Consider the following 11,694-nt stretch of genomic DNA (forward strand, 5'->3'; position numbering starts at 1 on the left):
CTGAATTGTGGAAGGGGGGGGTTGGACTAGATGACGCTCAGGGTCCCTTCCAGCTCGACGATCCGACAATTCTACGATTCTTCGCAAGCAAAAAAGTAGCGGTCCTCTGGAACTCCTCGGAGAAAGGATGTGATTTTTTTTTTAAACTGTAAGACGTTGAGATAAACTGTACCTTTAGCTTTCTCGTTTGTATATAATTACCTCGAAACCTGTACATTTATTTGTTTGTTTTTGAAACGGTGGACTATTTTCATTGCTTGTTTTATTAGCCGGTGGGCAGCTGCGGAGAAACGGGACACTCCTTTTGGGGAGAGGGGGCTGGGGGAGCATGAGAATGTACCGGTAAGCAAAGACACTAACCTTCAGAAACATACTCCGCTGAATTCAATGAGACTGGCTGCCTAGCAGAAGAGCTCTAAACTTAAATAATAATAAAAACCAAAAAATTTAATGGGCATAAACACATACAGCAGAGCTTTCCAAACTTTCCATGTCGACGACTTTTTAGACACGCATCATTTCACGACGCAGAAATTCAGTTTTACTAGCAAACCAGTTTTTTACTAACTAGCCCCTTTCCAACATTCGTGCCTTTCCAACAAAAGTGCAGCCGGCAAACAAACGTGTCGCGACACAACGGTTTGGAAAGTTCTGACCTACAGAATACAATAAAAACGACGGATACAGCAAATAAAAATAAAACATGAAAGTAGAAAAATAAAACACAGATACAGAGGGGTTTTTTTATTATTAAAAGCAACAACCAGGAAACTACTGAAAATAAAATGCTGGATTCAATTGTCGCATATGAGAAGAAAATGACAACTAATCCAGATCAGGGCTACCGGACTGGGGACTGGGACTGGCCGCTGGGACCACATAACTCTGGTCCTCAAAGTTCTTCACTGGCTTCCGGTATGTTTCCGAGCACAATTCAAAGGGTTGGGGCTGACCTTGAAAGCCCTAAATGGCCTCGGCCCAGAATACCTGAAGGAGTGTCTCCACCCTGGACACCGGGGTCCATCTCCAAGGGTCTTCTGGCGGTTCCCTCCCTGCGAGAAGTGAGGTTACAGGGAACCAGGCAGAGGGCCTTCTCGGTGGTGGCGCCCTCCCGTCAGATGTCAAGGAAACAAACAACTACCTGACTTTTAGAAGGCAGCCCTGTACAAGGTTTTTTTTAATGTCTTAAGTTTTACTGTGTTTTTGATGTTCTGTTGGGAGTTACCCAGAGTGGCTGGGGATAGCCAGCCAGATGGGCGGGGTGTAAATGAATAAATTGTTATTATTGTTATTATTATTATTATTATCAAACTGCTTTGTGGGCAGCACCAAAGTGACCTCCCTGGGGCGCAAGCCTGGAGGTCCTGGGCTGCCCTCCCTGCGAGAAGCGAGGTTACAGGGAACCAGGCACAGGGCCTTATCGGTGGTGGCACCCATTCTGTGATGTTTGCTGTGAGGACAAAATGTCTGACTGTTGGGGAGGAACTGAAAAGGCCACCTGGAGCTATTTGGAGGGGAGGGGGCCCATGACTATGATAATAAATAAATTAAATAATAAGCAGTATTCTCTAGTGCATGCAAGAAAAGGCAAGAAAACCTCTATTTAAAAGAGGCATTCCTCCTGGGAGTGCCAAATAATAATAATAATAATAATAATAATAATAATAATAATAATAATAATTTTATGATTTATACTCCGCCCCTCTGACTCTGTTGCCCAGCCACTCTGGGCGGCTCCCCCCAAAAATATTAAAAGCACAATAAAACAGCAACCTTTAACAACTTGCCTGAACAGGGCTGGCTTCGGATGCCTTCTAAAAATCAAATAGTTGTTTATCTTGTTTGTGACTAACTATATAGCCTTTAGAAGACATCTGAAGGGAGTCTTGCATTGGGAAGCTTTTTAAAGCTTTTATGATGTTTCTATGTATGTTGGAAGGGGCGCGGGTGGCGCTGTGGGTTAAACCACAGAGCCTAGGGCTTGCCGATCAGAAGGTTGGCAGTTCGAATCCCCATCAATGACGGGGCGAGCTCCCATTGCTCGGTCCCTGCTCCTGCCCACCTAGCAGTTCGAAAGCACGTCAAAGTGCAAGTAGATAAATAGGTACCGCTCCGGCAGGAAGGTAAACGGCGTCTCCGTGCGCTGCTCTGGTTCGCCAGAAGCGGCTTAGTCCTGCTGGCCACATGACCCAGAAGCTGGACGCCGGCTCCCTCGGCCAGTAAATTTTGTTTTGACTATATTCCATCAGTTTCATTTGCCAATACCACTTGTATTCTCTCTCCAATTTTGAGCAAGTTACCCCAGAGATGAGCACCACAACCCCAGAGTCGTCCGCGACTGGACCTAACGCTCAGGGGTCCCTTTACCTTTATGTATGTTAGAAGCTGCCCAGAAACGCTGGGCCAATGCAGTCAAATGGGCAGGTTACAATTATTATTATTATTATTATTATTATTATTATTACTACTACTACTACTACTACTACTGTATATCTGTTTGACATCTGATGGAAGGGCGTTCCACAGGGTGGGTGCCACTACCGAGAAGGCCTTCTTGCCTGGTTCCCTGGAGCTTCACTTCTCCGATGAAAATAGGCCCGTCCCATTCCACCTCCTCCAACATTTCTCTGATGAGAGTAGGGGTGCCCCAAGGAAAAGCGGGACATTCCGGGATCAGATCAGAAACCTGGACGGCTTCTGTAAATCTGGGACTGCCCCTGGAAAACAGGGACACTTGGGAGGGTCTGATCTCAGGGCTGTGGGTTCGAGTCCTACGTTGGGCAATTGATTTTTGCATTGCCCGGGGGTCGGACTAGATGACCGGGGGGGGGTTTCCTTACAATTCTATGACCCCTGGTCAAAGAAGAAGCAACAATCTTTGATAGATTGAAGAACATCCTATTTAACAGAGTCAGCCTCTCCTGCGTATGTGTCTTGGGTGCCCGATGTTATCAAAAACTCCCCATGAAGGGGTCGGGCACCCACCAATTTCGGCGCAAGGGCACAGCACCCACGGCCCCGGGCAGCCACGGGGCCATGCTGGCTCTCCTGAGAGCGAAACTTGCCTCTTCTTTCACTAGTGATGGGGGCATGGGTGTAGGCTAGATTTTTGATGGCGGGGCGGGCCAGAAAGTTGTTATCGAGTTTTGTTATCGAGTTTTTTGGGGGGAGATCTCACAAAACGTTGTTGAGCTTTTTTTTGGGGGGGGGGAGAGATCGCTTGGGGAGGGAGGAAACTCCCACCGGGGCAAACTCGGGAGAAACTCCCCAGCCGCAGCCTGTAGTGTCATCGCGCCCCAGCCTGCGCCAAGAGAGACACCGCGTCCCAGCCTCGCTTCTTTCTGTTCCACCCTGGGCGCGCTCCTCCCTCCGACGGCACTCAGGGGTGGAGACTCGCCGGGTAGGAGGGTCAACCCGCCGCATCCTCAATTGCCCTCCACCAAGGCGCGTGCACGAGCGCGCGCGCTGCCCAGCCTGGGCGGGGACCGTCGCCGGCGTCCCTCCCCTCCTTCTGTCTCTCCACGTTGCGCCAGGGGCGAGGCGGAGCGGCGGCGGCGGCGGCGGCGGAGGCGCGCAGCCCGTCCATCCGAGGAGGAGGCGAGGATCCGCCTGGACGGCTTTTTGGGAGAGAGAGGAAGGCGGGTGCCATCATGTCGGGCTTGGATTACCTGGCCGCCGAGTGCCTCGTCTCCATCTCCAGCGGAGCCCTGGTACACCCGGCCACCGGAGCCAAGGAGGACCGCGGGGCTCGCCCCATCGTCGCGGCCCCGCCGGAGGCGGCGGGGGAATCCCTGGGAGGAACCCCCGACGGCGCAGGCAGCCTCTCCGGCGCGGCCAAGAGGCACCGATGCCCGTTCCAGGGCTGCGCAAAAATCTACGGCAAATCTTCCCATCTGAAGGCGCATCTCCGGACGCACACGGGTAAGGGCTGCCCGCCCCCCACCCCCGCCCGGGGCCAGTGTCTCTCTCCCTCCCCGCCCCCCACCTCCATCTTACACCCCGGGGGGCCGAGTGGTCTTTGCCCCACCAAAAACATCCCCAAAAGTGGCTAGGCATTCAAACGCGCACGATTATGCGGGGTGGGGGTTTACTGCCCCCTCCACTGTTTCATTCAAGGTGGCACCCCCGGAACCGCGAGGCCATCCTCCCTCCGGCGGGTTCCCGCCTCGCTTTCCGCCCCCCGCCCCTCCCCCGGTGCCTCCACCCACGTGGGGAGACCGCGCCTCGCTCGCTCTGGGCGGCGTCGGCGCACGCATTTCCTGGATTTCGGCTCGGGTGATTACGCAGCCCACCCACGTCGCGATAGAGACCTCTGCGCCGGTCTCTCTGCTCGCCCTTACAAGGTGCCGCCCGGGCGATCCTCCACCTCCTCCGCCGCCCCCCCGCACGCCCCCGCGCGTGGGCTGAGCGATCCCGGCCCCACGTGCTCCGAAAAGCGAAAGTGCGCCCGAAGAGCGGAGTGGGTGGGATGCGCGGAGACTCTTGAGTGGGCGGCTTCGGTTTATATCTGTATCGTATCCTTATCGATATTGAGGACAAAAATCCCAGAATCGGTCGAGCCTCCGCGGCCAGGCGCATTCTACCTCGGCCGCCGGAGAACGAACGAACAAACAAACAAACAAGCATGTTTGTTTCTTTGACTGATCCGGTAGGGCTTTCCCTTGCCAAGGAAGGGAGGAGGCGCCGGGTTGTGCCCACGGGCGTAGGCGGGTGGGGTGGGGGGCTAATCAATACAAATCTGAGGTTCTGCTTCCCCACCCCCAACAAAAGCCTGCCCTGCCCAGCAAAAAATCCTGGCTACGCCCATGTCCCTAATTTGAAAAAAAAAAAACGTTATGGAAATCTTTCCCCCGGCTTCATAATCTCGCCCACTTCTTGTTTGGCAAATGCCTAGTTTACTTGCCTTCCCATGTGGGGCAGTGGGTGTGGCTGGCCTGGGGTGGCCTGATTTGGGAGGGACCTGCTGTGTGGAAACTGCAATTTGGGGAGGGGTTTGGCCTGCCACTTGGTTTCTTGGCTCTCCTCCGCCCGAACCCACTGGGCAAACACAACCATCATTTACACACACACACACACACAAAAACCTCAGAAAGTAAACAGCTTAAGAGTCAGTGGGTGGGAAGGGTGCTGCAAGGTGGCATCAGGAGTGCGATGGGCACGAAGCGGGCAAAGATCGCTTTTGCCAGCCCTGGAACGCGACCAGGTTACCAACCGAAAACCCGCCTTCTTACAGGAATTTGCAGGAGGGCAAGAGGGGAAATGGCACACAGTCCAATTCCGATTTTGTATTAAAAGGGGGCGGAACTGTTCACTGCTGGAAAAGCATCCTGGTTCGGATTGTGGACATTTTCACCATGCGCTAATCGCCAAATGGCATCTTTAAACCAAGGTGACTGTCACCACGACAGAATGTAGGCGTCTTGTTTTGTTTTGGCCACGTAATTTATTACTATAATAACGGTTATTCATTTGTATACCGCTTTATATTAACAAAGAACAAATCTCAAAGCGGTTTACAACACGTTGAAAGGCCAGACAAAATGCAGAATAAAGAAAAGAACCGTGTTATGTACTAAAACCACCAAGCGTCCAGGGAACTTATTTCGGATCCTTCTCTGCAAGTGAAATTTTGCTTTCCCCATAGTTACGGACCTGCTTGATTTATAGAGCTGCCCCACAGCAGAAGGGCTCTAGGAAGGCAGTGTGGTGTATTGGCTAGAGCAGGGGTCAGCAAACTTTTTCAGCAGGGGGCCGGTCCACTGTCCCTCAGACCTTGTGGGTGGGCCGGACTATATTTTGGGGAAAAAAAATATGAACGAATTCCTATGCCCCACAAATAACCCAGAGATGCATTTTAAATAAAAGGACACATTCTACTCATGTAAAAATATGCTGATTCCGGGACCGTCCACGGGCCGGATTTAGAAGGCGATTGGGCTGGATCTGGCTCCCGGGCCTTAGTCTTGGGACCCCTGGGTTAGAGTGTCGGGCTAGGACCTGAGAGATGAGGGTTCGAATCCCCACTGCGTCCGAAAACTCACTGGGTGACCTCAGACCCTGGGCCAAGAGCAAGGGCCAGGAAACCCATTTTTTTTCCTGCCTGAGGGCCACATTCCCCAGTGGACAATATTCTGAGGGCCGCATGGCTGCGGGGGAGTGGTGCGGTGGCAAAGATAAGTTTGCCCGGGGACAAGAGGCTACGCTTTAGGTACGCAAAGAGCCAGGGGTTTCGTTACATGGGCACACACAAACACAAACACACTTTCCCATCTGATCAAGAAAGAGGCTTTATTACAGACCCACACCCCCAATGATATTCAGAAGCTCAAAAGGAAACCCTTTTGAGCTTCTGAAGGGTAGCAAGGACTTTTGCAAAAAAAAACCACACCTGAATTCCAAAGTTCTCACTTTCCAGATAGACTGCTCCTGCTCAAGAAGCCCGATAGATGAAGATGAACCGCTATCACAGAATCTCAGATTTCCCCTCTCTCACACACACCTATCGCCTTGCTGGAATGTAAACCGGTGTTCGTTTCTTTTTCGGAAGAACTCGCTGCTCCTCTGCGACCATTTCGATGGCGCCGGAGGACCCTCCTTGCCAAGATGCGTATTTTTCGCGCTGCTTTAGAGAGGACATCCAGTGCCCCTCTCTTCGGAACTGGTTTAGTGTCCTGATACATAAATCCAATTCCTGGCACGTATACAGGTGAAACTCGAAAAATTAGAATATCGTGGAAAGGTTCATTTCTTTCAGTAATTCAACTTAAAAGGTGAAACTAATATATGAGATAGACTCACGACATGCAAAGCGAGATACGTCAAGCCTTTATTTGTTATAATTGTGATGATTATGGCGTACAGCTGATGAGAACCCCAAATTAATCTCAACTTTGGGGTTTTCATCAGCCATAATCATCACAATTATAACAAGCAAAGTCTTGACATATCTCGCTTTGCATGTCGTGAGTCTATCTCATATATTAAACTCCAGTAGCTAATGAAGAGAATTGCTTACATAAATGGACTTTTCCACGATATTCTAATTTTCCGAGTTTCACCAGTACAGTGGTACCTCGGGTTGCGGACACGATCCGTTCTGGGGTGCCGTTCGCACCCCGAAAAGTCTGCAACCGGAGCGGCGATACCGCGCATGTGCGACCTGCGCAGAACGTTTCTGCGCGCATGCGCCGGAACCTGGAAGTAAACACGAAGAAACGCAGCCCGCAGCTATCGTAACCCGAGATATGATGTACACACACACAGAGAGAGCTCTCAACGAGCTTGGAACAGATTGTACCGGCGAAGGAGAGCTGTTAGCGGTTGTTTAAAATCCCCCATCTTGCAAAGACACACGCCAGCCTCAAGAAGCTTTGTCGAGAAACACAAAGCGTCGAGGCAGCAGGGCTGCATCTGGGTAAACAGACGCTCCAAACGGAGGGGGCGGGCGGGGGGACACGGTTTGCAGACTTTGCTTGTGCAATCCTGACATCTGCCTGCCTGGCTTAGCTTTCCACCCACGAGGAGATTAAGGGCAGCAAACTCTTGCGGGCACGAGCTAGGTTGCAAAGGCGGCACGCTCATTCATCAGGGCAGAGCCCAGTTATCTCCGTTGCCTCCTTGGGCACATTTGTTCGCGGGCAAATCCTGCCCTCCTACGCCAAGGTTCTAGTCCTCATGCAGCCCAAATAAGGACTGGTTTACAGTGGTACCTTGGTTGTCGTTGTTCAGTCGTTCAGTCGTGTCCGACTCTTCGTGACCCCATGGACCAGAGCACGCCAGGCACCCCTATCCTCCACTGCCTCCCGCAGTTTGGCCAAACTCATGTTAGTAGCTTCGAGAACACTGTCCAACCGTCTCGTCCTCTGTCGTCCCCTTCACCTTGTGCCCTCCATCTTTCCCAACATCAGGGTCTTTTCCAGGTAGTCTTCTCATGAGGTGGCCAAAGTACTGGAGCCTCAACTTCAGGATCTGCCCTTCCAGCCGGAAGCCCGTTCCAAAAGCGAAGCGTTCCAAAACCAAGGCGCGCTGCTTTCGAACGGGAAGGAATGCAAAACGGATTAATCCGTTCCAGACTTTTACGCACAACCCCTAAAGCAGCAATTTAACACGAATTTTGCTATCTAACGAGACCATGGATCCATAAAATGGAAGCAGCAATCAAAGTACTGTACTATAAAATAAGCAAGACAGTATTGTAGATGATCAAAATTAAAATGATTTTCCCCCCTTACCTGCACTGATGGTGGTCATTGCTTGGATTTGACCCACTTCCGCAGTCGCACGATCAACCCATCAGTAGCTGGACTGGGTTCCGCACAGTCACGAAAACAAATTAACCGAAAAAAGCCTCAAAAACAAAAAAACAAAAAGCAAAATAAATTGCAAAAACAAAAGAGCCAAACTTAATCTGTTCCGGAAGTCTACTGGGCCGAGGCCGTTTAGGGCTTTCAAGGTCAGCACCAACACTTTGAATTGTGCTCAAAAACGTACTGGGAGCCAATGGAGGTCTTTCAGGACCGGTTATGGTCTCGGTGGCCGCTCCCAGTCCCCAGTCTAGCTGCCGCATTCTGGATTAGTTGCAGTTTCCAAGCGGGAGATAACCAGAGCATGCAAACCCTCTGGCCAGACAGTCTGCGGGCAAGGAGGGTCTCATCCTGCGTACCAGATGGAGCTGGTAAACAGCTGCCATGGACACAGAATTAACCTGCGCCTCCATGGATAGCTGTGAGTCCAAAATGACTCCCAGACTGTTCACCTGGTCCTTCAGGGGCACAGTGACCCCATTCAGGACCAGGGAGACCTGCCCGCCCCCCTGTCCCCCCAAAACAGTCCTTTTGTCTTGACCAGGGGTAGGCAACCTAAGGCCCGGGAGCCAGATGCGGTGTCCGGGCTGGACGATGGGGGTGGAGACGCTCCTTCAGTGATACAGGGCCGTTTAAGGCTTTCAAGGTCGGCACCAATACTTTGAATTGTGCTCGGAAACGTACTGGGTGCCAATGCAGGTCTTTCAGGACCGGTGTTATGTGGTCTCGGCGGCCGCTCCCAGTCCCCAGTCTAGCTGCTGCATTCTGGATTAGTTGCAGTTTCCGGGTCACCTTCAAAGGTAGCCCCACGGAGAGCGCATTGCAGTAGTCCAAGCGGGAGATAACCAGAGCATGTACCACTCTGGCCGGACAGTCTGCGGGCAGGGAGGGTCTCATCCTGCGTACCAGATGGAGCTGGGTGACAGCTGCCCTGGATACAGAATTAACCTGCGCCTCCATGGACAGCGGTGAGTCCAAAATGGCACCTGGTCCTTCGGGGGCAGAGTCCCCCCATTCAGGACCAGGGAGTCCTCCACACCAGCCCGCTCCCTGTCCCCCCAAAACAGTTCTTCTGTCTTGTCAGGATTCAACCTCAACCTGTTAGCCGCCATCCAACCTCCAAGAGATACTTGAAATTCCGCAGGCGTCTTTTGCAAAGAACTCGTTTTATTTCAATCCGATTTAAAATTTTAAAAATATCCAGTTTTAAAAATATATATTTTTATCCACCCTGATTTGGCCAAAGACTGAACTCCAACTTAACATTCCCACCATGAATCAGGGTGGATAAAAATCAGTGATTAAAAATAAATAATTCAGTTTTTTTTTTTTTAAATTTAAAATGGATTTTTTTAAAATAAAATGCTTTTGGAGGAAAAACCTTTCTAAAGATAGTTTCTATTTACCGTGAGTTACATTATAACCCAAAGGCTATTCATCAGGAAATAAGGATTTGTTTTAAGTTTTTCATGTGTGCTAAAACTCTGTTTTGTTTTGTTCTTTTTTAAAAAAAGTTTAACCACATCAGTTAACAAACATGGATACATATGCTATAATGTTACTGTTTTAAGTTAAATAAATTGTTTTTATTGTTATTAAGGAAATGATTATTTTTCTTCCAATAAAGTGCAGCAGAAAAGTTGCCCAAATAGAAACAGTTAAACTTATTAAACCTCACCATAATTTCATAATGATCGGCCTACGTATTTCTAATAGTATAACCAAATGCATAATTTTTGATACAACTGTAAAAACTACTCTGAAAACTTAATATTCCAAAAACGAAACCTTCACCTGGTTGTAAATATTAAGATTATACCAGCAAGGACGAATCTTAAAAAAGAGATTTAAAAGAAGTCATAAAGGTAAAGGGACCCCTGACTGTTAGGTCCAGTCGCGTCCGACTCTGGGGTTGCGGCGCTCATCTCACTTTACTGGCCGAGGGATCCGGCGTCCAGCTTCCGGGTCATGTGTCCAGCATGACTGAGCCGCTTCTGGCGAACCAGAGCAGCGCACGGAAACGCCGTTTACCTTCCCGCTGGAGCGGTACCTATTTATCTACTTGTGCTGGTGTGCTTTCGAACTGCTAGGTGGGCAGGAGCAGGGACCGAGCGACGGGAGCTCACCCCGTCATTGCGGGGATTCGAACCGCCGACCTTCCGATCGGCAAGCCCTAGGCTCTGCGGTTTAACCCACAGTCCCAAAAGAAGTCTTACTGACTAGCGATTTAATCGCATCCACCCTGACTCCAGCTTAACGTTCCCGCCGTGAACGATAACAGTCAGTGTGGTGTAGTGGTTAAGAGCGGCAGACTTGTAATCTGGTGAACCGGGTTCGCGTCTCCGCTCCTCCACATGCAGCTGCTGGGTGACCTTGGGCTAGTCACACTTCTCTGAAGTCTCTCAGCCCCACTCAGTGTTTGTTATGGGGGAGGAAGGGAAAGGAGAATGTGAGCCGCTTTGAGACTCCTTCGGGTAGTGATAAAGCGGGATATCCAATCCAAACTCTTCTTCTTCTTCTCTCATCTCTCTCTCTCTCTGCTTTGCAGGCGAGCGCCCGTTCCCTTGCAGTTGGCCCTCCTGCCAGAAGAGATTCGCCCGTTCCGACGAGCTCGCCCGCCACCTGCGCACCCACACCGGCGAGAAGCGCTTCGCCTGCCCGCTCTGCGAGAAGCGCTTCATGCGCAGCGACCACCTCACCAAGCACGCCCGGCGACACCCGGCCTTCCGCCCGGACATGGTCCGCAGGCCCGACTGCCACAGCGCCTCTCCAAGTGACTCTGCCGCCAGCAGCCTGGCCGGGAGCCCCGCCCACGACAGCCCCGCCCCCTGAAAAGAAGGCCCCGCCTTTGCCCGCCCGGTACCCACGATGCTTTGCTGGCCCCAGCCCGCGAGGGACCCTCCGGCGACGCCCATTCCCGGTTCCCATCTGGGCGCCCCCCAGGAAGCAAGGGTCGCCGCTGGCGATCGGAGGAACCGTGCCAGGCGACTAGATTCGGTCCATTCGGTTGCAACGTTCCTCCTTCTCCTGCTCCACGCCTGCTGTGTTGTTGGGTTTTTTGCCGCCGTTTGGGGTCCTCTCGCGGCCCCTTTGCCTCGGTTTCCCAATGCAAAGGGACATTCTCGGTTGGGCGACCGTTCCACCCCGCTGTTCCCCTATCACTTTCCGGAAAAGTCTGGGTTCCCGATCCCCTTCCCCGGCTCCCCGATACTCAGGAAAGTGTGGGTCACCTTGTCTAGAACCCGCCAAACCTCTCTTTAGCTAGATGGGATGGTTCTGGGGAGCTCATTTATATGGTACAATGGGACAGAGATGTCCAGTATTGCTCATCGCCAGGATCTGGTAACCAAAGGTAGACTGCCTCTGGCCTGGGAGGAGCTATTAAGGCGAA

General features: G+C 51.5%; 1 protein-coding gene across 1 annotated transcript; it reads left to right on the plus strand.

Annotated features, from left to right (window-relative positions):
- The first annotated feature begins 3,472 nt into the window (after positions 1-3,472).
- On the plus strand, positions 3,473-11,135 carry KLF16 (Kruppel like factor 16). The gene is made up of 2 exons (XM_033136630.1): positions 3,473-3,921; positions 10,852-11,135. The coding sequence occupies exons 1-2, from the start codon at positions 3,651-3,653 to the stop codon at positions 11,133-11,135; spliced, it is 555 nt and encodes a 184-aa protein (XP_032992521.1). The 5' UTR covers positions 3,473-3,650.
- Positions 11,136-11,694: the final 559 nt, after the last annotated feature.

The sequence above is a fragment of the Lacerta agilis genome, chromosome 18, assembly GCF_009819535.1.
Source record: "Lacerta agilis isolate rLacAgi1 chromosome 18, rLacAgi1.pri, whole genome shotgun sequence".
Taxonomy (NCBI): Eukaryota; Metazoa; Chordata; class Lepidosauria; order Squamata; family Lacertidae; genus Lacerta; species Lacerta agilis.

Excerpts from the sequence above, each read along its gene's own strand:
- KLF16 (XM_033136630.1), top strand. The coding sequence starts at position 3,651 with ATGTCGGGCTTGGATTACCTGGCCGCCGAGTGCCTCGTCTCCATCTCC. Across the intron at positions 3,922-10,851 it reads GCATCTCCGGACGCACACGG|GCGAGCGCCCGTTCCCTTGC; the intron begins GTAAGGGCTGCC and ends TCTGCTTTGCAG.